At 31.2% G+C, this 27,291-nt stretch overlaps 1 protein-coding gene across 5 annotated transcripts in view; it reads right to left on the reverse strand.

The window, feature by feature from the left end:
* Window positions 1-6,360: 6,360 nt before the first annotated feature.
* LOC132951602 (acid sphingomyelinase-like phosphodiesterase 3a) overlaps window positions 6,361-27,291 on the reverse strand; it is a 221,146-nt gene continuing 200,215 nt past the window's right edge. For all 5 annotated transcript variants that reach the window (XM_061023390.1, XM_061023393.1, XM_061023392.1 and 2 more), the window contains 3 exons: window positions 24,360-24,472; window positions 23,635-23,810; window positions 6,361-11,571 (listed from right to left, as the gene is read on the reverse strand). In XM_061023390.1, coding sequence (XP_060879373.1) covers window positions 11,340-11,571; window positions 23,635-23,810; window positions 24,360-24,472 — 521 coding nt within the window. In that variant the 3' untranslated portion in view covers window positions 6,361-11,339. The remainder of the gene's footprint in view (window positions 11,572-23,634; window positions 23,811-24,359; window positions 24,473-27,291) is intronic.

A 27,291-nucleotide genomic window follows, 5' to 3' on the forward strand; every position in this document is an offset into this window, starting at 1 on the left:
TCGAAAAAGTGCATTTCAATGTCCCCCCCCCCCCCCCTCGCCGACCGCCATACACCAAAGGCAAGGTACAGATAAACAACACGGAAAGGCTTTTGTGCACGCCATCACAAACTCCCTCTTCCGCACTTAAATACACACTCGCACTCACTCTTTCCAGCACTTAAGCACACACACACGACTAAGCTCTAGTGAGTTCCATTTTTTGCACGTCGCCCACGTGATGCGTTTTATGGAGCACCTAAAAAGTGTATTGAGAAAATTAATCGAAGCCGAATTTGGCGGGTAACCGGTAACGTGTATACCTACTTCATACTCCAGTTTAGGCCAAACCGATGTTTCGTGTTATCAAGGCAAGTCTTGTGATAACGGGACTTTTTTTGGTGGCAAGCCGAAGCCCGACCTATCATAGATCAAAATGTTACTCGACCGTGTTTGACTCTATCACTTCGAAAAAATACGACAAAATAATTTGTACGAAAGCTATTTCCGATTTTCGTTAACACGGACGTTAAATTTGCTGATCGCGCTCACAATGTAATTGTCCGATTCAAAATAATAGTTTAACGACATAACTGTTTTCGGATGAATACCCTAATTTTGCATGATATATAATATTTGTGTATATATATAAAACAATAACAACGACACTCGAATGGCGTGGAATATTTAAATTTCTCACAATGCACCTGGCGCATAATGTCGAAAAGGGTTTTGTGTATTTTGAATATTTAATTTGTTTAACGAATATATTTTATGTAAACAGTAAACAAGCTAACAAGTACCTACACCTAACAACACTACTTATGATCATTTTTAGAATATGATTTTACATAAGTTGTTTCTTTTTGAAATCAGCGAGTCAACTTACTACTGTATCGAAAAAAAAAATAAAAAATAAAAGTTTGCACATCTTTCATTTTCCGTACTATTGTGTTTTATAAAATAATAATACATACAACGAAAACAACAAAATATTATACGGAAATAAAACTAGGTACTATACTTGAAAGGATTCTAACAAAAAAAAAAACAAAATACAATGTAAAAAAAGTTCTGTGGGTTCGCGCAATAATTATTATAGAAATCGAAAAAGACTGAAAACAATATCTATTGTTTTCTTATAATATACAATAATTTTAATACAAAAAAAAGATTCGATTTGAACAGCTGCACTCGTTTTGTTAAAATAATAATGGTCAATATCATATTTGTCTTATATTATAGTTTCCATAAGTTTAGCTATTTACAGAATTTAATTGAATACTACTATTATATACATATTTTATTTCTGTTATGTACCATTTATTTCTTGTTTTCAATTATTCAGAACTCACTGTTGTGGTTTTTGATCGTAGCAAGTACGTATTCAAATTGCCTATACTAAACGCCCTTACACAATTTATGATACAAAATATAAATATTATATTATTATGTCTATTGATTAGTTTGATTACGTGGACTTATATGGATCCGCGGCGGATCGTTAATTGTCTTGATTCGCAAAACTGTACGAACATGATGAATTAATACAATTGATTTCTCATACCTATTATTATTTACCTCAGGAGACTAGATCTAGACTAGTAAAAATAAAACTTAAGCTTCTATACAAGTTATTCCATTTTAAAAATCAATGAAACAAACTTTAAAATATATATTGCTATTCATAAATAATATACAGAAATTGGACTGACAAAAATAAAATCTACATTCTAGACAAATGATAAAAGTAATTTATTGTTAAAGTTCTTTGAACTTAAAACATATAGTTTGACCTAAATTATAAGTATTCAACAAATTATTGGATAAAAATTGTGGGTAAAATGGATTGAGATAAAATCGTTACTATTCAGTGAACGAAAAAAGTCTTGTTTCCGTATTTACAGTGATTTCGACATGACTTTTATCAGGCGAATTATTGTGTAATGCATCTACCGTATAAGTAAACATTAATAACGAACGATTCATCATAAATATAATATCAATCGACTATATTAAATTAATTACATCGTCCGCGTTCCAAAACGTTCAAATTAATTAACGGAATCATTCATATAAATATAATATTGTGGTGGAAAAGCTCATACGCGCACATTCAAAGACTATTTACATTTTATATTCAAATACACCGATGATAATGTATTCACTTACCGTAAGACGAATCGCAGTTGAATTAATATTAGACAGCAATCGCAAGACGCAGTGATGAGTAATGGTTGCAGTGTGGTAGACTGCAGAGAAAACACGATTTCAGTAAACACTTTACGGTTCTTACAATATATAGCAAGACAAGACGTATCATATACAAGTTATCGGTATATGTGAAATTCAATTTTACCTACGAAAATGACGACTAATGGATCCGTTGAATTTCTTTTAAATCAATATCAAACATTTAGTTTCGCAACATTTGTCAAGCAAACAAAATATAAAAAGAAACTAAATAGCAAAACAAATTCAATCCAAACATCTGAGAGATATATTGAACGTTGGAAATAATCAAATAAATCTTCAAAACTCGAGAGCATTATTGCAGATATTTCAAGTATTAAATAAATTGACGTTCTTAAAAATTTAGTTACGTCTTCGCGAACGAGTCTGCAGTATTTGAAATTGTTACAAGTAAGACCAACATAGTAGGTATACATTACCTTAAATACTTGTGGCGTTTGTGAACACCAATTAATTTAATGACGAAAACATTTTATTTTAACTACGTCATATTTTCACTATTCCGTAATATGTGTAAATATAATTTATAACATATTATTTTAAGGGGCCGACGTTTTAAAATTATATTTTAGTCGCCACTTTAATTATAATAGTTTTTCATTAATCTACTGCCCGAAGCCTGTTTAGAGAGGTTTATAGGTGTATAATATCGAAAAAAGACTTCACGGGAAAAACTATCATGCCTTGTAGAATTGTCAGATTTTGATAGATATATTTTTATCTGAAAGAAGAATACTCTTCCTACAGACAGTATTGAACTTCATATTTTTATTTTATTACAAATAATGACATATAAATAACTTGTAAAAAATGTTTGAAAATGTTTTATTCTTTATGATTTATTATAAAGTAAAAACGGAGTCAGTGTGGCCTGTAGAATATTAACTCTTTATTAGTTTAAAAAAAAATTATTACATTTGGTTGATTCTACAGGACAGGATCATTATTATACCCCTAAAATGTTTTCTTGTGGACAAAATTACATTGGCATCGAGAATCTTAAATTAATGTTTTTACCATGAAACTTACGCCACAATAGTATTTAAGACAATCTATACAATGTTGGTGTTACTGGTGAGTAGTTCTGTCCACTTGTTTTGACTAAACATTTTATGATCGCCGCTCAATCGTTTGACTTCCATAATACTAACGACCGTAATATTATAATGATGCATTATCCAATTTTATTTTTTAGAGAAGATACTTTATACAGTTTGGGCGGAGAGAGATAATTTATCTGTGCCTCGCTTACCATATTATAAGATGTTAGAAAACCAATATTGTGATGTATGTATTACTACAATCATAATAACAATAATATTACATAATATAGTATACGGTTTCAACATTATTATTGTTTTTTTTCTACGTAATTCTTGTATTTTTTTACTGTCGAGAGGAGTCGGGGTAAAATGGCAATAGGTAAAGTGAATCTGATCTACAATAAAAGTTTTTCTAACGAAATAAACAAAACAGTAATCCATAGGTTTTTAGAACTATGTGCTCAAGACTAAAAAGCTTGAAGGTCTAATGCTCATTTAACTTTAATACAACCGAACCGAACCCTAATTCAAAGAATCGCCCTGGACCCTAAATAAACTGCAATCATCGATTATAAATACTGCGAACAGCTAAACATTATTTATCTCCCGTGAATGTTATGTCTTTTTTACACTGCACATGTAGAAAAAATAGAGACATGGCTCTGCTTTACCCATAATAGTTTTTGACTTTTGCTTGTACCTGTCTTTGAGTAGTTCAACGCAATTGGATATAATTTGAATTCAACGATGAATCATGGCGAACGAAAGGAGATTTTTCGCAGAGATGGTGGTCCAGATTCTACATCTAAGAATGTTTTACTAAATGTTGATATTGACATTCACTAAAACGATTGGTTTCGGTTGAACAAATTGTTGCAAAAAAAAAAAAAAAATGGCACAATAAATTATACATATTTTATATACAGTTGAGTCTCGATAACTCGACAACCTAATAGCTAGAATTGGTTTTTTACCCCTTGAAGTGTTTTTCTTAAGTTGTGTTTGATACGTATATAATTCGAAAAATACATAAGTCGAATTTATTTTTATTCCCCCATGAGATTCGACTTATCGAGACTCGACTGTAGATATATTATAATATTATACCACAGTTTTTTTTTTTTATTATTTTTTATACACAATCTGTACCAGACGTAGGCACAATAAAAGTATGAGCAATATAAAAAGAAAACATGAACAATTTGAATAAAGACATTGATGACATTTTCGTCTTTTATTTATTTATTTTGAATTTTTTTATTTATTTGTTTGTTTTGGATTAAGGATTGTTATCTAGCAGATCTCTGCACCATTTGCACTTAAGGTGATGAGAAGGGTTTCCAGGTATGGCTAAGTTTTTAAGTTTTTAATAAGTGGATTCTTGTTAAGGTGTAGATGGAACCATTTATACTTTATACTAACTTTTGGCCACTTTATGTATGGTTTTCATGTGTAAACAACCACAAAAATAAATAATTTTTCTATTAGTCGTTTGGTAGGATAAATTAATTCTTTCCAAAACAAATTGCATATATTATAATAAATCAATATTGTTATAATATTTGTTCGTTCAATATTACTAACTGTTATTAATACTGTTAAGTTAATACCGACGTACCGTAATATGGCGTGAATACAGGTTCGTGGTATGAATAGGTTAAAATTAATATTGTGTACAGAGAATAATAATATCTGTAATGTCGTAATAAATATGCGTAATTACGTAATTAATCGCAGTTTCATGTCCCTACGATTAATATTTTTTTGGTAACTACAAAAAAATAACAAAAATCGTTAGAGGAAAAATCCAGTTTTCATTTTTTTTCGTTATAAATATCAATGACATCTACACTTGAACTTTAATTTATTGTTTATTAAAACAAATTTGATATATTTTGAGGACTGTATTAAAACGTATGACTAACTTTTAATTACTGTTTGTGACTTAGAAAAAATTTTTAACAATATAAATTAAAAAAAAATATTTAAGAATTTAAGATCTTAATACGTTTTCTAAAAAAGCTCAAAAAAATATATTTAAGATGATCGAGAAAACGATAAGATAAATAGTTGATGAAAACTCACGTATCTATGATGTTTCACTTTTAAAATACATCGAAATAACAAAATCGATTTTGTTGAAATCTGGTATTTCTTATAAATATTCCCGTTTTCGGTATTTGTTGTTTAGTTCATCCTAATTATTTTAGATAATACCAGGAATTATGACTTTTGACTTTCCAACAACATCTGATTTGTCACCAGAAACTTCCAAAAAAGTTTTAGATTGAAGCATTTTTACTACCTCTAAGTTTGTTATTACCCATCCATATTATATATTATATATTTTACTCTTCCTCTCTTTAATTTTTTCCATATTTATTAATTTACTTACGTTCTTTATTGGTTCATTAACCAATAAATATTGCCATACATTTTATACAGTTTAATACTATTATCATGCAGCATACTTGTTATTTATACAATATATAGAATTTTATTAGAATATTTTACTGTGTAATAATGAAATTGTTATTACTATTGTAAGTTATGGAATTTATGTCGTTTTAATGCCAATATTGGTACAGGCAGTTGATATTTTTGTTTATCTCGGTAAATTGTTTACAATACTTTTATAACTGCATACCAGAACACCAAAATATGACGTGACAATAAATTAAAGTAGACGATTATTTTAAAATATAAAATGTTATCCGGCGGTACGACTTGTTATTGTACTGATTCGGTTATTTACACAGACGTAAATGGGTAATATTCACATAAATTATTGGTTTTGGGCCAATTCTTGTTTAAGAGCTTACTTTTAATCACGTCTCCTTTTCCCACACCATTGCGATAACAAACAACAATTGACTTCTTGGTCCGCCTGCGGGAGCTATTCAAGGCGTATTGATTTCTCGTCGGAAGAAATTCATGTAACGTTTTCTTCTGTATAAGATTATCTAAAGGTTTCTAAATTCAGAGAACGATTTAGCGTTTTCGTAAATCATTATATTTTATTCATAAGTTATTCATAAAAAGCAACATAAAATTATTATAAATACAAAACAAATGCATAAAAAAAATTTCATAACTTAAAACAACACAATATTTTTCTTTTTAATAATAATATTTATAGTATAGTTGTAATAATAATAATAATAATAATAATAATAATTATTATTATAGTAATAATTGTATAATTATATATTTCACTTATTTTAATTTATCATATTTCCACGACATCAAAACACGAAGAATATCTTAACGGTTTCAATAATAAAATACAATTGTGTAATGGTGTCCACAACAAATATATTTATTTTATAATATAATACATATAATTTATTTATGGGCTAATAACATGTCATATCAATATAATAATAATAATAGTAATAATAGTTTTAATCTTACTATTATAATATCATTATTTGGTCATAAATTTATGGTTTATTGGGTAAAATAAAATGAAAAAAAAAATATTTTTCTAAATAATTAATTTACATTTTCAGTTCAAACACCGACTGTATAATTGTGTTCAAAATGTTGTATATGTTTTATATTTTATGACAATATTATATAATATGGCAATTGGCAACAGGCCTAATGTTTCAACGGATATCGATCGACGCAGTCGTCTTTCGCGGCAGACGTTTGAATAGTTTAAATTTGAATTTTAGATTTTATATTATATATTATTGCTCATACGTATAATACGTCATCTCAATATTTTACAGACAAGTCCCTAGCGAGTTGCGTCGGCTAGTAGCCTAGCCGTCGTGTTGCTACAAGTACGGGACTTTAAATGGTCTCGGTAACGAATATAATAGAATAATGGTGTTGTCAATAATCTGTTTTATCGGTGATGAAAATAATAATTGTTCCGACGATCGCGTACGGTCATTATAATATGATATAATAATTATTTTAGGTATGTAGGACATGCCGCCGATTGTCTACGGTATAGTAAGCGTAAAAACTATTCAAACGTTCGGTTATTATGCAGAGGAGACGCGTCTTGAATATTATAATACACAGTAAAATATTAGAATATTATATATTTTGCACCGTGCCGACCAAATCGCGTCACGGCGATCGCTCTGTACAATTTACAATAACCTCTCTGCTCGGCGTTGGCGCATAATAATATTATATTATACGTCTGTGTGTGTGTGTCTGTTTGCGTAAGTACACGTAACAACATCATCGGTAGAAATATTACGTTAAATGTAGCGAATCACGGCGAGATGGTGAGCGAGTGTGGTCGGAGGGAGAGCATTGAAAAACGACGGTAATCCCCGACGTCTCCGCGTAGATGCGAATTTACGACGTACGTAATAATAACAATATTATATTATGTACATGTGTGTATTATTATTATATAGTACTTCGTACAATAACGTAGTGTATTCGTGCATTATTCTCACGGGCTTACAAACACAGCCACATGCACACTCTCACACCCTCGATATAGTCGTATCGGGCGCAGCGATAGTAATAATAATAATAATAATAATAACAGTCATATTCAGTAATAGCACGATAGTGATATTACTGAGGGCACATTTTTTTTTATGGAAATTTCGTACCTATACCTTCATATATAATATGATATTACGAGGTTCGACTTTCTATATTTATTTTTAATTCATTTTATTCCGGTAACACGGGTCCTAGTATAAGTGCCAATAATAATATTAATAGTAATAATAATAATATTAATAATTGTACTACCTAATACAAGTGTAGGTATTTATTTACGACCAGAAAATTTGACTTTAAATTTGGTCTCGGTGATAACATAGTTTTCAATAAAAAAAAAATAATGTTTATTCGTGTTGTAGCCCTAATAATAGTATATTTACTGATAGCATAATCGCCAAAAACATAAATAATTATGAACGTTATGAAAATTTACTAAGACAGCCGCTGTATTTCATTTGTTTATGCAACAACTTGTGTACACTACCAACCGAAATCAAAGCTGTCCATAAATATCGATGTTAGATTACGGTTCAAATTGTTCAAAGTGGACTCTTCCTGGTAGAGCTACTTATCACACTATACGCCTTCAGAGTGCGTAGATAATTTACGTGGCTTGGAAGAAAATAAAATTTCGAACGTTAAGCCTGTCTAAAATAAATAATGATCCATCGTAATTGCAAGAATATCAGAATAATATTATGTTCTAGTGAAAGAGATGGACGGATTTCCTAGTTCGACGAGGTTCAGTCTGGTGGTATATGGTACGATAGCTGCACGGAAACAACTAACAATACGATACCTATTTTTCGGTATCGATATCGTTCCTTACTTATCAATATTAAATATCAATATCGCGTTGTATCGAAAATAAAATTTTTATTGGCGATTTTTATTTTCATTAATTTTTTTACTATAGGTAAATTATAAATAACTATACCTACAATAAGATGTTCTAGCATAATGGCTGTCTACGTATTATATGGATGCAGTATTTTCACTCATAATGAAACATTTTTTTTATAAATGTATTGAAATAAAATCGTAAAAATATTATATATTATATGAAATAATACTTGGCTGTTTATGAATTCTACTTCCTTTATGATTGGCGGTATAATATGATTTAATCGTTAAATGTATTTGCTGTAATAATATGCATAAACAAAAAAATATAAATATAGATGTAAGTACTTAGTTACATCGATATCGTGTCGAAGTATCGATATCATTCTGCGTAACTAAATATTATAATATTATGGTGGGTAATATAATTTTATTTAAAAGCCGTTGCACTCATCCACCCTCACACAGCGGACTTGTCCAACAATATTTCAGTCCATATAATAATAATTATGAAGTGCGTTTTTCCAAGTCAACGAAGCTATTACGATATTATGTTTCACCATTATTATACGCTCGTTAATTAAACAAAATAGATTGAACCTATGTTTCCAGTGTCCACAAACTAATAATAGCTGTTACGAACGAAAATAATAATTTCATTCGGTTAAATCGATGAATGTCGTAATTTCAGCTCGGAACAAGCTTATTTTTTTTTAACACGGTTATGTAACGTTATTATTTTAATACAGCTTATTTTCTTCATTCAAAATAATAATATTTCTATTAAAAATGTATGAATTGATAGATTGAAACGTGATAATTATTATTGTAGCGTATTATTATTATTATTATTATTATTATTACTATTATTATTAGGTACCATCGTTCTTACAGTATACCTTTATTAATAAATTAAGCAAAATGTATCGAACGCGACTTCGCTGTTTTTAAACTTTGTGAATAGGTTTTTACATCACTCGGTTTGAATAATGTACGAATTACGTGTTTACAAGGTGTGTTTAATTTTATATCGCTTATTCCGGGGTCGTGTTTGTTTTCTTTTCGTTGAGCTTCCAAAAGAGTCTTATGTAGAGATAATCGTATACTTCCGGAGAGAAATTGTATTTTACCGAAATCAATCGAAAGCGACGAATTTAAGTAAAAGGTATTAATATCAATATTTGCAATACTGTATTATTATCGAACACGAATGTCTTTGATCAATTATTATGCATTTTTTTTTGTATATTATGGTATAAAATAAATAAATATTTGATCAGCGATGGTCATGTTTGATTCGATGGACTAAAATTCAATTTATTATTGCAATTGCTTTGATTTTTTTCCATTACCATTATATTATCATTATCTTAACATCTCCTACATTAGGGTATTGACGTTGTAAGTAATGAACAGCGCACAATGACTTTTTTGTAAGATTAGCCATTATATTTCTATTTTTTTTTTTTATAAATGCCGACCTATGTCGTTATCGAAAAATAATATGTTTTGTTGTTAATATTGTTATTGTAATAGGTTATTTTATTTTCCAACCGACTAAAAGCTGCCGCCTCTGAAAGTTTTAGTTACGTGACGAGACATTACGATATTATGATGATTAAATATTATTTTACCGATACGACGGATAAATGGTAATGACTTTAAAAAACATAATATTTTAATATATTATTATTTGTAAATAACGTTATGAAACGCAAATTTGGTTTCTTTTGATATTGTGCTCCACGCAAAATACCAAAGGACGTATTGGTTTCCAAATATAATATATTACACGGCAATCATAATATGTTTGAACGACGGCGTCGGCAATAGGAAATAAAACGTGGCACGAAAATTGTGCAGTACATTATTATTATGGACTATAATAAACGGACAGCGTAAAATATCTCAAGCAGATTGATCGGTGCGGGAAAAGAAAATCGCCCTGAACCGCATATAATATAACTACGTATATATTATGTGGGCGCTTACTGCGTACATAGGATGAGCACCATATTTTCTCGTTAACGGATGTAAAAATAATAAATTATCGGAGTGTGCCGATCCGAGGCGGTAAAATATACGATCCGAGACGTCTAGTCGAGAGGAAAAAAAACCAGTGGGTTCGATGGGGGGAAAAAATAAAAATAATAAACCCTCCTTTTCGTGTAGAGGTGTCTCCACCGCAGACGTAAGAAACCGACGGATACGGAGTGGAATAAATCAAACTCGGCATCTCGTGAGGGGGAAAAATATTACGCGCTCTCGTTCCGTTGTCTCTCGCGGCGTTCGACCCAGTGGCGGGAACAGACGAGCGTTTGAAGCCTGTGGTCTTTGGTGGGGCGGGAGGGTGGGTGTATATTATATTGTAATGCAGTAGAATATATAGGACAACGTCGTATTATGTATATATATATAATTTTTATAGATCGTCGCGACGCGATTTCGACGGAAGTCGTGACACGTTTTTTCTAAAAAAATATAATATTATACACACAGAGATCTGCGACCGAATGATCGAGACATGTAGAGAGAGAGAGAGAGAGAGAGAGATAGAGAGTGAGAGATGATATAAATAGAGAGAGAGAGAGAGAGATATAGATAGAGAGAGAAAGATATAGAGAAAAATGTCGAGTCGACATTTACCGTCGTTGTATAATATCATTTTACGTTTGCGTGAGAGGACGTCTCTGAGAAGACGTTGTTTGCGTCGTCGGTGGGGTCGGTGGACAGTGGCTAGTGGTGGCGGCGTCGGGTGAGCGCCACGACGGTCAGCAAGACGGTTGCGGCGAAAAGTGCCTCGTTGCCTCGCGGACGGACCGACCCGGAAAGCGCCTCGGCGGCCGTCTCCACGCAACTGTGAAACCGACCGTAGTCGAGCTCGGTGACGGCGCAATACTGCGCTCGTCTGCACTCCAGATTGCAATCCTTAGGTTTGAACTGCCGCACCGAGTTGGCCTCGATGTACCTGCGAACACACCACATTTTGGTCGTATGAATTTTTTACGTACAACAGTGATTATTATATAGATATATTACACGTCATAAATATTTTAATAATAGGTAATAGGTATATTAATATATTTTAAATTATCGTGTTCATAGTGTTCCTCGTCGGCGCCATTACTACACTTTGAAATCACGGGCGGAGCTAATGTTTTTATTTTTTTTAACACCTATGACTGATCATTATCATATCAGAGTACAAGCAAATCACCGACGTCAAAATATACAGTTTGAACTTTTCGTCGTTGCAGCTGCCTGATATAAATAATAAATAAAATTCTAAATTACCGTAACCAAACACCACGCGATTCGGGTGATTTCGGAGAGGCCATTGCAATATTTAGGAGGTCAAATAACCTCCGAACGTTTCGTTTTCTCGATTTTTTTTCAATAAATACAGTCCTTTTCCTCGCCCACCGTGTCAATAACGACGTATCGTAACATAATCGATCGCACTATCGAGGAAGAGAAAATTGTTAGTGGTCACCGGTGCACACCACACGTCGCGTTCGGCTCGGCGGTGGTATAATAGTTGAGTTTCTCGGTGAAAAACCAACATTCTTCCTTTTAAGATAAAGCGTATAAATAGGTAGGAGCAGTATTCACTTTTCGACAAATGAAATCCTATCCGTCGCGGTTCAATGCCGAACAATATACAGAACAACTATTTTTCTGTAATAAATGTTCAATAAAAGTAATTGTGCGATCTAAGATAAATCACTTTTTTTTTTATCACGTTCACGCACAATAATTGTTGTCAACAATTATTGTTGTGAGGATTGACTTACTTACGGTTTTCGGACAACCGTAACATGTCCGATGTATATGCTATATTATACACACATATATATTATAAATAAACATAATAATATGTCTAAATATCACTAATGCGAAACATTTAATCGGCACAACGCCCAACGGATGATCTTCACATATTTTGTAGCGTACCCTGCCGGTTACTAAAATTCAGTAAAATATCTAACTTAACGGGTAAGTAACTAAGTACATAGACGAGAGTATTAAAGCATTAGCCAAAGTGTAAATATTGTTTTATCAGTGTTGACCAGAACGGTATTATGCTACACGAGTATAATATTATAATACGCGAAGACAGGATTGTTCTTGAATTTCTCGAATCGTAATTCTATAAATTGACCAGTAATTATCAATACATCGAGTATGATAAATTTGAGCAAAGTACTTAACGCGACGGTTAAAAGACCACCCACGAGGCTACAAGGAGAAGGAATTTCACGTGACCCGTTAATTTTAATCCGCGTTGTACATACAATTATTGCGATGTGATCGAGTTGAAGGCGAGCTATTGTTTATTTAACAATAATTAACTGCAGACTATAGACTGACATCCAACAATATTTGTGTACAAGTACCTATAGATGATGGTCAATTCGCAGGGTAATTCGAGCATAAAATAATTCAAACTTCTAATACACGATTTAATTGGAAAAATAAATTTACCTGAGCATTGAGCGGTAAACATTATAGACATGAACGTGTATTGTTATCTTCAAAAAGCGATTGTGATCGGAGCTCGTGAAAACTGCGATTGCTGACACGTCTTAAAAATATGACCTCATCAATGTTTATGATATGTACCTACTCGGCTTCAGAATTTTTTTAAATAGCTACACGAAATTTTTCGAGCACTCTTCAGTCCCGAATGTTCTTGTTCGCACAAAACAAGAGGCGATAAAATCAGATATGAAAAAAAAAAAAAAACTATAAACAATCACTTCTCGCCAGTGTCGTTCAGGGACTAACATTTTAAGAGATTCATTATATTATCAAATACTGTGGTACAGCCACAAGTCAATGCATATAAATTTATTATTTTTTTTTTGAAACGGACAGTGTTATAGCTTTTCGGTCCAGACATAAGATATCACCTTACGCAATTACAATTATAATTATCGCACTACAAGGAACATTAAAATATTCATGCGCACCGAACAAAAGGGGACCAGCTAGATAGGTTTTTCCGTTTTTCCGCACACGACGCAGACAATGGGATCTCAAGCACACCAGGATGTCGAGTATTTTGTTCGGGACGATTCAATAGAGCGTACACTCCATACTATTATTATATTGTTATTAAAATATTATTGTGCGGCAGGTACCGATTCCACTCGCGTCTCGTATAGGTGTGCCATACTTAATAATATTGTAAAGTATTCGAATGAAAGTATATAGGTACGTGTATTGTTATTCAAATACTTTTCCAAGTGTTTTAACTATTATGTATCAACAGGTATTTTAGTACATTTATTACTGAACTGCACTACAAAACATACTTTCCTTTAAACAATTTTTATCTTTCTTTGAATTCAAAATATTTGGAACAGTTGTAAAACTAAACTACGATCACTGCCCAAATCTTATCTTTCCTTCAAAATATGCTATTGCTAATATTATGATTGGTAATAATTTTGAACCAACGATGTTTTTGTAATGTAAAAAACATTTATAAAGGTACGTTTAAGTAAATGGTAAAAGATGAAATGATAGATAATAATTCAAATATTTTAATCTTAAATAACATAACACTTTTATCATTACAATGTGAATAATTATAATATTAAACTCCTATAATTTAATAGTTAGTCAATTGCAGTGGTTTAAATAGTAATTTATATACTTTATGTTAATACATATAACTATATAAGTATATACAATTATTGTTATTTAATAAATAATATAGGTTATTACTTATTACAGCAAAAAAGTTTCAATCAATTACTATAACGACCGGGGCTTCTCTGCTGGGAGTGATAATCTAAATATGTTTTGTATACCTCTACTAAAAATATTTATTTATTTCATATTCATATTAACCTATTACTTATACTTTTGAAATGTATTATTAAAGACCATTGTTCGTTAAAGTAAAAAAAGTCTTAGGATGATTTATATATAAAAAAAAAAAAAATGTGAATAATTATCAATTTGTCAAATCGATCAAAATCCTTAAACAAAACTTTACTAATATTTAAAATTAGGAAACTATTACTTAAAGAATAGCCGTAGGTATTTAAGTTTATATAATTTCTTCATTAATAAATAAAAGTATTTAAAAAACATTTGAAGAACACTGAGATACTTTTTAATACAACTTTTTTATACAACACCAATTAGTGATTATGACGCAAACAGAAAACACTTGCGCCGAACAAAAGAATAAAATTATGGGAAATCGACAAAACGTAATAATATCACATCATGGGCTGTTATTTAATCGCGATGGATGACGGCAGGTCGAGTCAATTGCAAGTCAAATAATAGCAAGTAAATTGCGCTGCGTGATCGTTGTTCTCGTCGAACAGCAATCACTCCACAATAATATTATCACCCCGAGATGTTAGTGCTCACCATAGGTCATCAGAGGCAGAAGTCTTTTAAATCATACATTTTCAAAGAATATTTTACCGTTCGGTAAAACAAAATCAACCATCTTAATATGCTCTCTTATTCGTTGATTGACCGGCGTACCACCATTGGATCCAATAGCCCTCTTTTCTGAACTCCTACAATATGCATCTCAAATTATTTTAAAAATGTGCCAACTATATACTTTGACTATCAACGCAAATACAGGTCCTTCGTTTGCCGTTTAATTATTAAGCAAGATGTTACGCAGTGTATTTAGTACAATATTATGTCGTTTGTTAATAATAAATTTGATATAAAACAAGCGAGTATATTGTCAAAGGTCAATGGGTGTACCACGACGTTTTCGATAGCCGTTCGACCGAATCAGACAGTATTGTATTCATAATTTTCGACCTATAATTTTTTTTTTTTTCAAAGATTCGATGACTCGACGATCTATATTTCAACTAAGTTTTTCTTTGAACATCTAGCATCTAGATCGGATGTTCAGACCATACTTGATTTTTAAAGTTTCTTAATATGTAGAGCGAGAGTGGTTTTAATACTCACCTCTATTCAGAAGAATTTATTTTATACATATTACACACGATAAAATAAGTGCGTGCAACTGCAGTCATGTTCTGTACATGGTTAATTGAAAGTAAATATAAATTTACAACAGGTATTATTAATTAATACACAGTATTTGGTTGTGATTTTATTTATTTTGTTTTAATAATAAAATTATACCAAGTAAATTAAGTGATTACTTACTACAATAACTCTGCTATATTATAAACTTATTAAATTAAATAAATAGAACATTTTTTTACATTTATTGATTATGCCTTTGGAAACTTATAGAAGATCTATTTTTATATAGGTAATGTTGATTTGATTTTTCACAAATATGTGATGTAATAAGTATAGTTTTTTCAATAATGCCCCCCCCCCCTTTCTTAGGTCATCTGCAGACCTTATTTAATTGTGTCGAAAAACCGTAGTCAAACGGTATCACTGGTTAAAAAGTACGCTTAACCAAATTATACCGGCGTTATGCGTGAATGATCTTAAAACATAGAGGTGTGTTGCGAAACACATAACGTCGTGCCGTGGACGTTCTAAGCCAAACCACCGGCCACAGGGGAAAACAATTCTTATATTTTTTTTGTTTTTAAGAAGAAATATTAATAGAGTGCACAAGGCCCTAGGGTAAATTTTAAATCTGGGAAAGTGGCCACCGTTGTCCCAAGGGTTCATGATAAAAAAAAAAAAAAAAATGAATAAACCGAAAGTTTCTCGGTCGAAAACCGTGTATATATCCTACTTAGAGATGTTTGCGTTGAACATTTTTTGTCGGAAAAACTAAAGACGGAGAGACGCAGGACGAAGAAACAAAAAACGAAGCAGTAGTAATAAGTGTCTCGTACTTACGAGTTGTGAACCATTGGTGACGTGAGTGAAGGGGACGAGAATGGCAAAAGTGGGGCAGCCAGCAGTAAGGTGGATTATTTTGAAGTTTTTTTTTTGTTCAAGAATCGTAAACAATAACTGAATCTCCGAACCCACAAAGTCGTTTCCATAAACAACGTTGAAGCAAACTTATACTGTCCGAAGCTTCTTAGCGTCTTTTGGTTTTTGATTACTTTGTTTTCTGTTAAAACTATATATAAGTAATAGATATACAATATATTTATTTTGTTATATATCAAATTACGAATATACTCGTTATCGTTTGCTACTTTTTTTTCTATCACGGTGCAATATTGAATTCGTAATACAAACTATAATTCTTCAGTCTTTCACCCTATGTGCCTCCTACACTGCATTCAAAGTAGGTACTCTTAGTGCAAACGGTGCTTTGATTCATTATTCTCACTCTGCATGCAATTTTATTTATAAATGTTTAGAAAAACACACATCGAGTTTTCAATTTCTAGTCCATTTTTTTTTTATCATCCTTTTACACGTACTGCGTATATGCATCATTTACTGGTATATTCGTACTTGTTTACATAAATACATTACAAAAAGCACAAAATATTATGATGGCGTAAATGTGCGTTATTATTAGCAATACTTAGGTATTTATTACATTTATAATAACATATTGTCATATCTGCATATTATGATTTTATTGTGATCAGATTTTCAGCTTAAATAGGTCATTTGCGTAATTTGAAATTAAATTCGCCGTTCTACGGTAGTAAAGTTAATCGTAACGACACTATACACTATGTATTACGCAGTTTGTTGAAACTTTTGTGCTCATTGTCTGGCTCTTTCGACAATATCTTTCAAAAAGAAAACTAAAGTACCTACTCATCGATCCAACGTGCTCGCGTTTGATGTAACATTATACAACAAATAAATATTTTAATATTTCGATGAGTACCTCCATATTATTATATACCGACAATTCATTACATCGTTATGGCTGAGAAACCCAACATTTTTTCTTTTTTTCGCACACTTTGCCGAGCACATATAGAGAATATTCCAATCACATCGTGATTTGAACTGCATTCGGCTATATATATTGGCCATTACATTTTGTACAACTGCAACAATATTATATTCAATATGATTGGGTTTCCGAGAGAGTAAAGCGTATAAAAGAAATACACGACGAGACGGTAAATATTCTGTGTGATGGAAATTTAAATTTATCGCATATAAATGATAAAATGTCGATCATTTTTCAATAATGAATTGTACGTGTTATTATTTATTTTTTATTTCCGCAGTCACTTGTCGGTTCCATTATTTTTATTTTATTAGAATGCCATTCAGTGTGAAAAATTCATTAAAACGCGTTTTGTGAAACAGGAGGGACTCAATTTTTTTCTCAACACTTACGGCAAAGATAAAAATAAAGAATTTTCTTTTAACAAAAGACTTTTATAAATAAAGTAGACAGCAATAAACCGGCTTCCGTTTTAATGGGATATACGGTTTATTCATATACACTCTCATTTATTTCGATGTAAGATAATAATATAAATGTCATCATTGTACGAAAACCCAAGATCATTCTCTCTGCTTTATTGCAGTACGTCCCATAGAATATTGTGCACGACGCAGCTTCACAAATATTATGTGATGTGGATAATATTTCGCATTCACTTACGAGTAGCATTATTTTGATATGCGATCAAACTTGTATAAATTAGAAATTAGAGCAGCATACGATAATATTGTATTCTATAACAGCGGAGAAGAAAAAATTGCACACGTTCGTAAAACCGACAGTAACTTTGCAGTTCATTTCGGATAGGAATTTAAAAGTCAATAAAAATGAAACTAAAGCTATTTCTTCGTCAGCGTATATTATGAAGGATGCTACAAAAGCCGAGGTACCGATATTTTATTCGTGTTCGGAGTTTTTTGTGAGCGTATAATCACATAACTCTTTCAGATCGTACATTTTTTTTCGGACAAATAATAATATAGGAAATGCTGGTATTTATTTTTTTCCTTCGAAACGGCTGTGTAAGATAAAAACTTTTGAGTATTATCAAAAATTCGTTTGATTTAAATGTTTCGAACTTTCCCCGGCTAAGATATTTTAGGTACGATCAATATCCTTTATTACGAGTCTATATACGGGTGGTAAATAATGACGGGATAAACATTTTGGTCGCAATGATCTCGAATCATACGCAGTGCCGCGAGGTATTCAATTATATACAGTAGGTAATTGTGTTACTGACAGTATTACGGTGTATGATGTGCGATTAGTGACCCAACAGAATATTATGCATAGCGACTTAGACCGCGCGCATGTTGGTCGAATGCCAACGGTTATTATGTAGGAACAGAGTTTGACGGATTTAATACAATTATGCGATATTGCAGGTATGGAGTCGAGTACACGAGTAGATCAATTATGTATAACGCAGGCCATGTAAATTGAAAATCGGCTACTAGATTATAATTATAATGTGAGAACATTTGTGTTCATACCGTCAATACCAGATACCAGAATATTATAGTCTAAAACGATACAATAACAATAATATTGTGTAAATCCTAGTGTTCAGAGTTCAATGAGCGTTCAACTAAATGCTTTGATCTGATTGTGTAGGGGTAGAAATTGCTAATATTCCAAAAATAATATGTTAATGTTGATTGCAATGATCGAACGTATTTTATTAAAATAGCGTTACCACCAGAGTTCAGAAATCTTCGACGACAACGAGTATTGTAAGTTGTTGGCTATATACTTATACGAGGTGTTCAAAAAGTTTGGAAACGGTCATTAGACTAACTAGGTTATAGTATGATATAATTAATATTTTATCCCATTAATGTGCATTAGTGTTATCTGTTATTCCTAGATGTGGATATAAAAATATGCAAATAGTACGTACCTAATTAAAAAGTTTGAAATTGTTTTGAACACTTTGTACTCGTATCTTATAATATATTATTTGGAATAAATTTAATTAAATTTCTGTGGCCGGCAGACGAGTGTAAATATATTTTCAGACATAATATAAGCTGTACAATAATTTGCGTTTTAAAAAAATAAAACTTAATATAATATTATATATATTACATCGAAAATTTATTTCAGTCGAGTGCACAACGCATGTAGGTACCCACTAAACTTAAAGGGTTGAAGTGTTTTTTGTTATACCCGCGCATGTAACTGCAGTTAGCATGCTATTGTTGCAATCGCGTATATTATGTAAAAAATTAAAAAGTGGCGAAAAAAAAACAAAACAATTAATAACAATAATTAATGATGAATATAATATACTATTATAGTATTATAAATAAATATAAATAATATAATAAATTATAATGGCTTTTGAAAAAATTTGAATCAATTTACCATAGTACTAATAGTAAAATAAATAGCTAAGTAATAATTACGCTGTTTGTGTACAAAAATGACGGTTGATACTTGATTGGAACGAGTATCATAGGAGGTACGCTGCAGTGCTTGGACTTAGTAATTTATTTGTTGTGGACCATGTCAACTTGACATCTGCGTTTTACTAAACCTATACTTGTGCACATTTTTGGATATAGAGCGGAGCAAAGAATGTATTAATATAACAATGATTTGTGTTTTTGTCTATAAATCCAAATTTTTTGGGTCAGTAAAAATGCTTTGGTTTTCTGATTCGGTGGTGGTTTCTGGTAGAAAATTGTATCTAGTCGGGACTTTGGAGGGTTAAAAGTAAAATGATTCCCAGTAGTTTACAAAATGACAGATAAAAAAATTAAAGTTTTCCATATCGCTTCACAAGAATCATCATCATAGGCGAAAATAGTGTTTGGAATTGGGGGGTTCAAACTCAAATCTATATAGTGGATACTATTATGATGCTTTTAGATTTTACGTAATAATACATGTGCTTAGTTTTTGGTGGGACTATAGTAATTCTAGTGAATACTAAGCCTATCCAACCCCCCTTATTTGCGTCTAAGGTCATCATTTTTAAAAAGAAGTTCTTTGTCACGTTTTGTTAGCTTTGCAAACTTCATTGTGAAAACGTTGATCTAAAAAATATTACAAATTTTCAACGATTGAATGTATATTAAAATAACTTATTATGACAATGCAGTTTAGCTAACAATACTCAAGGAATAATCTGTTTTTAAAAATGACAATTCTTTTGAGACGATATGTCAAATTGAACGCGATGTACCTACGTTTGTATTTTATAATACACGTACATACATTATAAATTATTAAAAAATGGATTTCCCGGCGCGTTTCTATTCCTAGTAAGTTTTAAAATTTAAATGCATAAACTGTCAAAACATATTCTTAACTTTTCTGGGATCATCTTATATAATAATTTATAAATCACGTATCTAATATACATTAAAGTTATAAATATTACATACTAACCTAAATAATATGTATAATTACTAATTACCCTCTGTTAAAAATCAATTCAATCGTCGACATTTGATAATATTATTTAGATAAATGAATTGACAACTATGCAAACTACATACAGCTACATGCAACTATATCCAAATAGATTCGAGACAAGAATAAAGTACGTATTATTATGCAACGTATATCTAATCGTAAATGAAAAATTCGTTAAGTCGATGGAAAACAGACATAATATTCTATTTATAAGATCGTATTATAATATAACACTTACTATGTTATGATATAGGTTGTTGTAATTTGATGTTGTTATATAGGTGAATTTTGTAGAATTTGTGACTGAGCTGGAGTTCTCCGGAAAGTATAATAATATGTACCTCCGGGCGAAATCAGTGATGACTTTGAATCATATTTTATCAATCCTTTATTACAAGTTCATATAAAATACTTATAATATATTAGGTATGGCGCACATTTAATTTGAATTATATGTTTTTAAAAATGAGGAAAACGTAAGAAAGGATTTAAGAATACAATATATATATATATTATATATTATTAATTATATAATATATTATATGTGAGTGACGCGCATTGAGTTTTGTTGAAATTGGTTGTTTTTTCCATTGCGAAATCAACTGACGAACAACATTAAAGTGTAAGCATCAACATTTTTATCCGTCCGACTCCTTACGATAACAAATAAGACAAAACCGAATCAATGATATAGGAGTCCGAAGATGTTCAATCAAAAGTTCTAAGTTATGGATTTTTGAAACAATTATACGTTATTAATATTATATTGTTTATATTTTTACGTTTTCGCAATAAATTAGTAAAATAAATAAACTAGTTCTTAATATTATTATATATTATGATGTTTAATAACCTATTGGAGTTCGTGATATTAGGTACTAAATATAGGTTAAATTCAAGACGTAGGTAGTATATATGGTCGAGCTCAAGGCCATAGCTGTAGCTGGAACAAACTTTCGGGAGGGGTTGAGGGGATTATTTTATTTATTTTAATAATATATTAAAAACAATTAATTAAAAAAAATAAGGATTTTTATGCATTACACGGGTGTGATAAATTTATACAATTTTAAATTAAATATTTTTATAGTATGAAGTCTAGTGGTCTTTTCTTCTTTTGCAAAACGATCGATCATATTATCATCTAGATTGAAGAGTTAATAATAAGACACTAATACCTGTAAGACGTACTCAGTATGATAAGTTTCGTAAATAGTTATCATGGTAGAAAATGTGCTTTCTGATGTTGAAGTCAAAACTGGTAATGTAACCAGTGGTGCCGAAGTCCGTGTCAACGTCGGGCCAGGGTCACAAGTCATAACTTTATTATGAGCATGAGTATATTTAACTTATTTAAGTAAATGTATATTAAGACACCCCTATATTGAATAGTTAAGATATCGAGGCCGCGAAGTTTTAAAAATTGCCCAACCACATTTTAAAACTTCAGCACCACTAAGTTTAACTAATAATTTGAAAAGCAAAGATATTTGGAAAAAATTCAGAATAAATTACATTTAGAATTATTCAACCTACAATAGCTGAATCCGTGTAAAACGGCAATACGGCCATACTATTCAATGCGTTATCGTCATCCGTCGATTAAATATCATTTGTGACATATTTATCAAACATTAAATGCCAACAAAATTCGTATACATGAAATTGGCTGCACAATTATTTGCATTCTTAAAGAAATAAAACGTAATATACTATATTATATATATTACATACTATCGAACATTTATTTCGGTCGAGTGCACAATGCATATAGGTAGGTACCCACTAAACTTAAAGGGTTGAAGTATTTTTTGTTATCCCCATCACGCGTGTAGCTGCTATTGTTGAAATGGTGTATATTATGTATAAAAAAATATAAAGCGGCGAAAAAAATAACCGAACATAAAAAATCTCGTGCCTTTATTTATTTTTATCACCATTAAAAATGTTCACCCAGTCACGCCTGCGGAACGTAGTAGGTAGATAATAATATGTGCGCGAATGAACGACGATAACACGTGTCCTTACAATACATTTTTTTTTTTACAACATATACGAGCATTATGCACGCACAAAACTTTAGATGTAACATAATAGCGATGTCGTTTTTTTATAATATCTCATTCGTCTCGAAAATACGATTCACGCACACTGCACCTTTCGGAAAACATTTTTACGGGTGCTGCGAATACATCGTATTATTATCGGATCGATATTCCAATTGATTGTTTTCTCACTGTGACGTACTGAATGCAACACCGGCAGATCTTTCGTATACTTGACATATAGTGCAGCACGCCGGGTATATGACGAACACCGGAACACAGATCGTTTTAATTTATCTAGGTCAGCAGTGGTAATGCTATAGCTATGGGCGAGGTGAGAAGCGCCTCTGGTAAATCCATAATGGTTACGACCATGATCGTTTCCATGCGAGTGGGGTGGGGGGGGGGGGGGTTATACGAGAAAGGGAAACATAATATGATGAGAATTCCCTGGAAAAAAATTGATGTGCGAGGGTGGTCGCTGATTACCTGCATAATATATTATTATGATTAATCGTCATGGACGGAACGTGTACTGAAAAACGATCCAGAAATAATAACCTTTTACTGCTCGTCGTTTAATTACCTACCTTAAATATTATAGCATATAATATTGTGAAGACCAGCAGTGGCGCTCCGTTATTTTATTAAATTTTAATGATACTATGGCGGTAATAGTACTATAATTGTGATGTACCTGTCAAACTGCGCCGACTCGTCGTCCTGGAACGTTTCGGCGATCGCGTGCAGAGACCTGGGCGTGATTTCGTGGAGTCCGTAGTAGTGCGTCAGGTTGTACTCGATCCTCCAGTCGTCCGGATCGCCGTTGGGTGACGACTCCAGATCGATGTAGTACTGCGTGTAGTCTAAAATCTGAATCAAAATCCGTCCAAAATTAACGTAATAATTTTATTGTATTTTTCCCTGTGCCGAAAAAGACTTATTTTTTCAAATTCGAAACCCCCATTTGTTACTGGGTATTTTTTAGAGCTGACGAAGCTAATGTATACGACTTTGAGATACGCGGGCTATGACTATAGAAACACTATAGTCACTATAGTAGTTATAAAAATAAAAAATAAAAAAGTGTGCATCACTGCATGATATTTCTTAACCAGTTTAAAAATCTATAAACATTTAGAAACTTGCAATCTTAACGCAAACTTAAAATTCTAAATATCAGAAATACACAATAATTAACGGTAATTATCGATATAATTATCTAATATACCTGGTCACGTGACTCGAAATACAAATCGCGGGCCTAAGTTCAAAATCGTTTGGAAAATCATGATTTTTCTTAATAATATTATGGTCGAAAAACGATGAGAACTGTGTCCAAAATGTCGGGCTCATTGTAAAAACCAAAATTCACCCTAACAGAATCGATATGACAGTCGTTAACTTGGCATATATACTTACATGGCCCGAATTCGTGTTGAATTTGTACAATCTCAAACCAGGGTTGTTGGACACGCCGGGAGACTTGTTGGGCGTCAACGAAGGCGCGACCATCATCCACGACACTGGTTTTTCTGCAACAAAAATTGTGGAAACACTCTTGGTTAAAGTTCGTTTCAAACGAGAAGAAGAAAATAATATAACAGACAAACAATAAACACGGTTTGGACGATAATTCGATATTATATCTTATAATACTATATACGCCTGTTGTACGTGACCGCGCCAAGTGCAAGGCGAACGGATATAGTTTAAGTTTTGTTCACGGTAGTCAGATTATAACACTATAAATCACAAGACGTGCAAAAATACATTTGGCAATATTCTTTATGAATATGATCATAATACATGTTAGTATATAACATCATGTAACAACGACTGCAATAACAAAAATTAGTCGGATATTAAAATATGGTGGTGTACCGTGCCGCCGTGTATCGAGCAAATGTATTATTATTAATATTCATTGTTTTCAACTCTACGTAAATATTACGTGGCGTTACTCGTAAAATGAAAAGATTATATTTTAACCTAACCTAACCATCGGTTTCTTTACATCAGTAAAACACACAAACGTGTATTCACTTTTTCCAGAAAATAATTCGTTTAAAATAACGCGTGATGTTTTACATAACGTAACCTGTCCAAACATTCGAGAACAAAATTAAAATTTTTATAATATTTCTTTCTTAAATTGTAGGTTTAATTTAGTATTTCAAATTTCCACTAACGACAAAATATAACTTGGTTTTTAATAACAATGTTTCCCCGTAGATTTTTATAATGCACACTGAAATTTTGTGATTTATGATTTGTGAACACAAAATGATTACACATCAGCTGTATAATATGTGTATATGTATTTTGGTGCAAAAAAAAAATGATAGTAATATTATTTTGACTTTTAACTTTTGTATTATATAAAATAAAATAAAATGATTGTTATTAAATGAATCATCTTTTGGGTATTGGCAATGATATATTATATATATATTTATTTATAATTATTTGAGTTAAGGCTTTGACAACTGAGGTATTAGTCTGAAGATTTTTTTTAGTAGGTTTTTACTGTGGGGAGGAAATGGTTTGGAACACGCGTATATGTGGCGAGGATTTGTCACTAAAAACCCAGGTGGTCACCCATCCGGGAGCTAGCGACACTGGCCGATGGTTGACCTCAGAACGTCTTAGTGACTAAGAATTAATTAAGAATTGAATAATGCATAAATTTATTAACATATTTTAGACAAGAATTAATATTATAAAAGTGTATAACTAATACCAATAACCATAATAATAATTGTATTTTGAAATGGTCAATATAAAACAGGTCCGTAATAAAAACATATTGATAATATTAATATTATAAGATTAATATAGTTTAATAGCTCAAATATAATTATAATATTGCTCTATACATAAATTAACGGTCATTAAATTTTTATGTATAGGGAAAATTGATTATGTTTCATGAAATATATTACCTACCTATAATAATATTTCGAAATTTTGTATCGTTTATTAGGTTATACAAAAATGAAACAATAAAACCCTTTCCACAAATAATTTGTTAAATATTATAGTTATAACGTAGTAGTCCGACGACGACTCCGTGACAAAAACTTGACACAAACTAAGGCGCCATGACGAACATTTTAAAGTTTTATCGTCCACTTCTTATATAATATCCATCAGTTATGCAATAATATCTCGTGACGTCATAATAGTCACGTGAAATCACGTTTAAAAAAACAGTTTGGGTATATCATATTTTATGGGAGGCGTTCTTTTTTATTGATAGTTTTGGTTTAAAAAATTAAAAGTAATATTTCTTTTTGTCAACGTTTTTATGGTTCTCGTCTGTTTATTGAAGTTAAAGTACCCCCACTAATATCATTATTTACGAACTAAAGTTCAACTATAATAGTAAACTATAGCTGACTTCCAGCAATCACAGTGGTAATTCTTAGGAATTATCATAACTGCAGCGTTATCTAAATTCGAAATATAGATTATAATACAAAATATGTGTTATGGACAGGAAAAAAATCGCCTCAGTGTCAGCTTATTGTAAAAACAGAAGTTTGGATCCACGTCCTATCATGGTCGTCTTATTGCAGTAGAAAATAATAAAAATAATATATTGAGAACCTCTGGTTTTGACAGCTGGTTCCACTGAGATCGATTATAGTACTAACCTAACCTCGGATACTACCTAACGTTGGACCACTACCTAACTAAATATTATGGACCAGCACCATTCAAGTAAAATTAATTAAGTAATACCGTTTTTATTTTTAAGATTAAAAATGAGTCAGAACTACTAGTGTTAAAAATTGTTGATATGATAAATCAAGTCGCACAAATATGCATGTTTGAATGTTTGATAAATTTTAATGAGGCTTTTTGGTGTTTTATGAAAAAATCGAATCTAACATATAATTTCTTATAAATCTATAGAGTTAGATATTATGTATCAATCCATTATTACGATAAGACAATAATATCCAATACATGTAACCAATACAATTATTTAAATGATTTCATTGTTTATTGTTTTTTAGAATTTTAATGTGAACAGAACATGATTTCACGAGTTTATCAATAAAATGCTATTTTTGTTGATTAGATGAACTCAAATTAATTTGTAAATATATTGAACTAATAATTTAATATGTAATATACGTATTAAACTTATAATTTATAGTACTGTAACGTCTCTTACTCGTTACAGTACAAACTGCTCATTTGGATATTATCAAATGCCATTGATTATAATTTTAGTGCTAGGAGAATTTCACAATAATAATAATATTATAATGATGAAATATACTGTGTGCCTCACATCAAAAACAGTAAAACAAATCTAAGCTTAGCATAAAATACAATGTTG

Source organism: Metopolophium dirhodum, chromosome 9, assembly GCF_019925205.1.
Source record: "Metopolophium dirhodum isolate CAU chromosome 9, ASM1992520v1, whole genome shotgun sequence".
NCBI classification, from domain to species: domain Eukaryota; kingdom Metazoa; phylum Arthropoda; class Insecta; order Hemiptera; family Aphididae; genus Metopolophium; species Metopolophium dirhodum.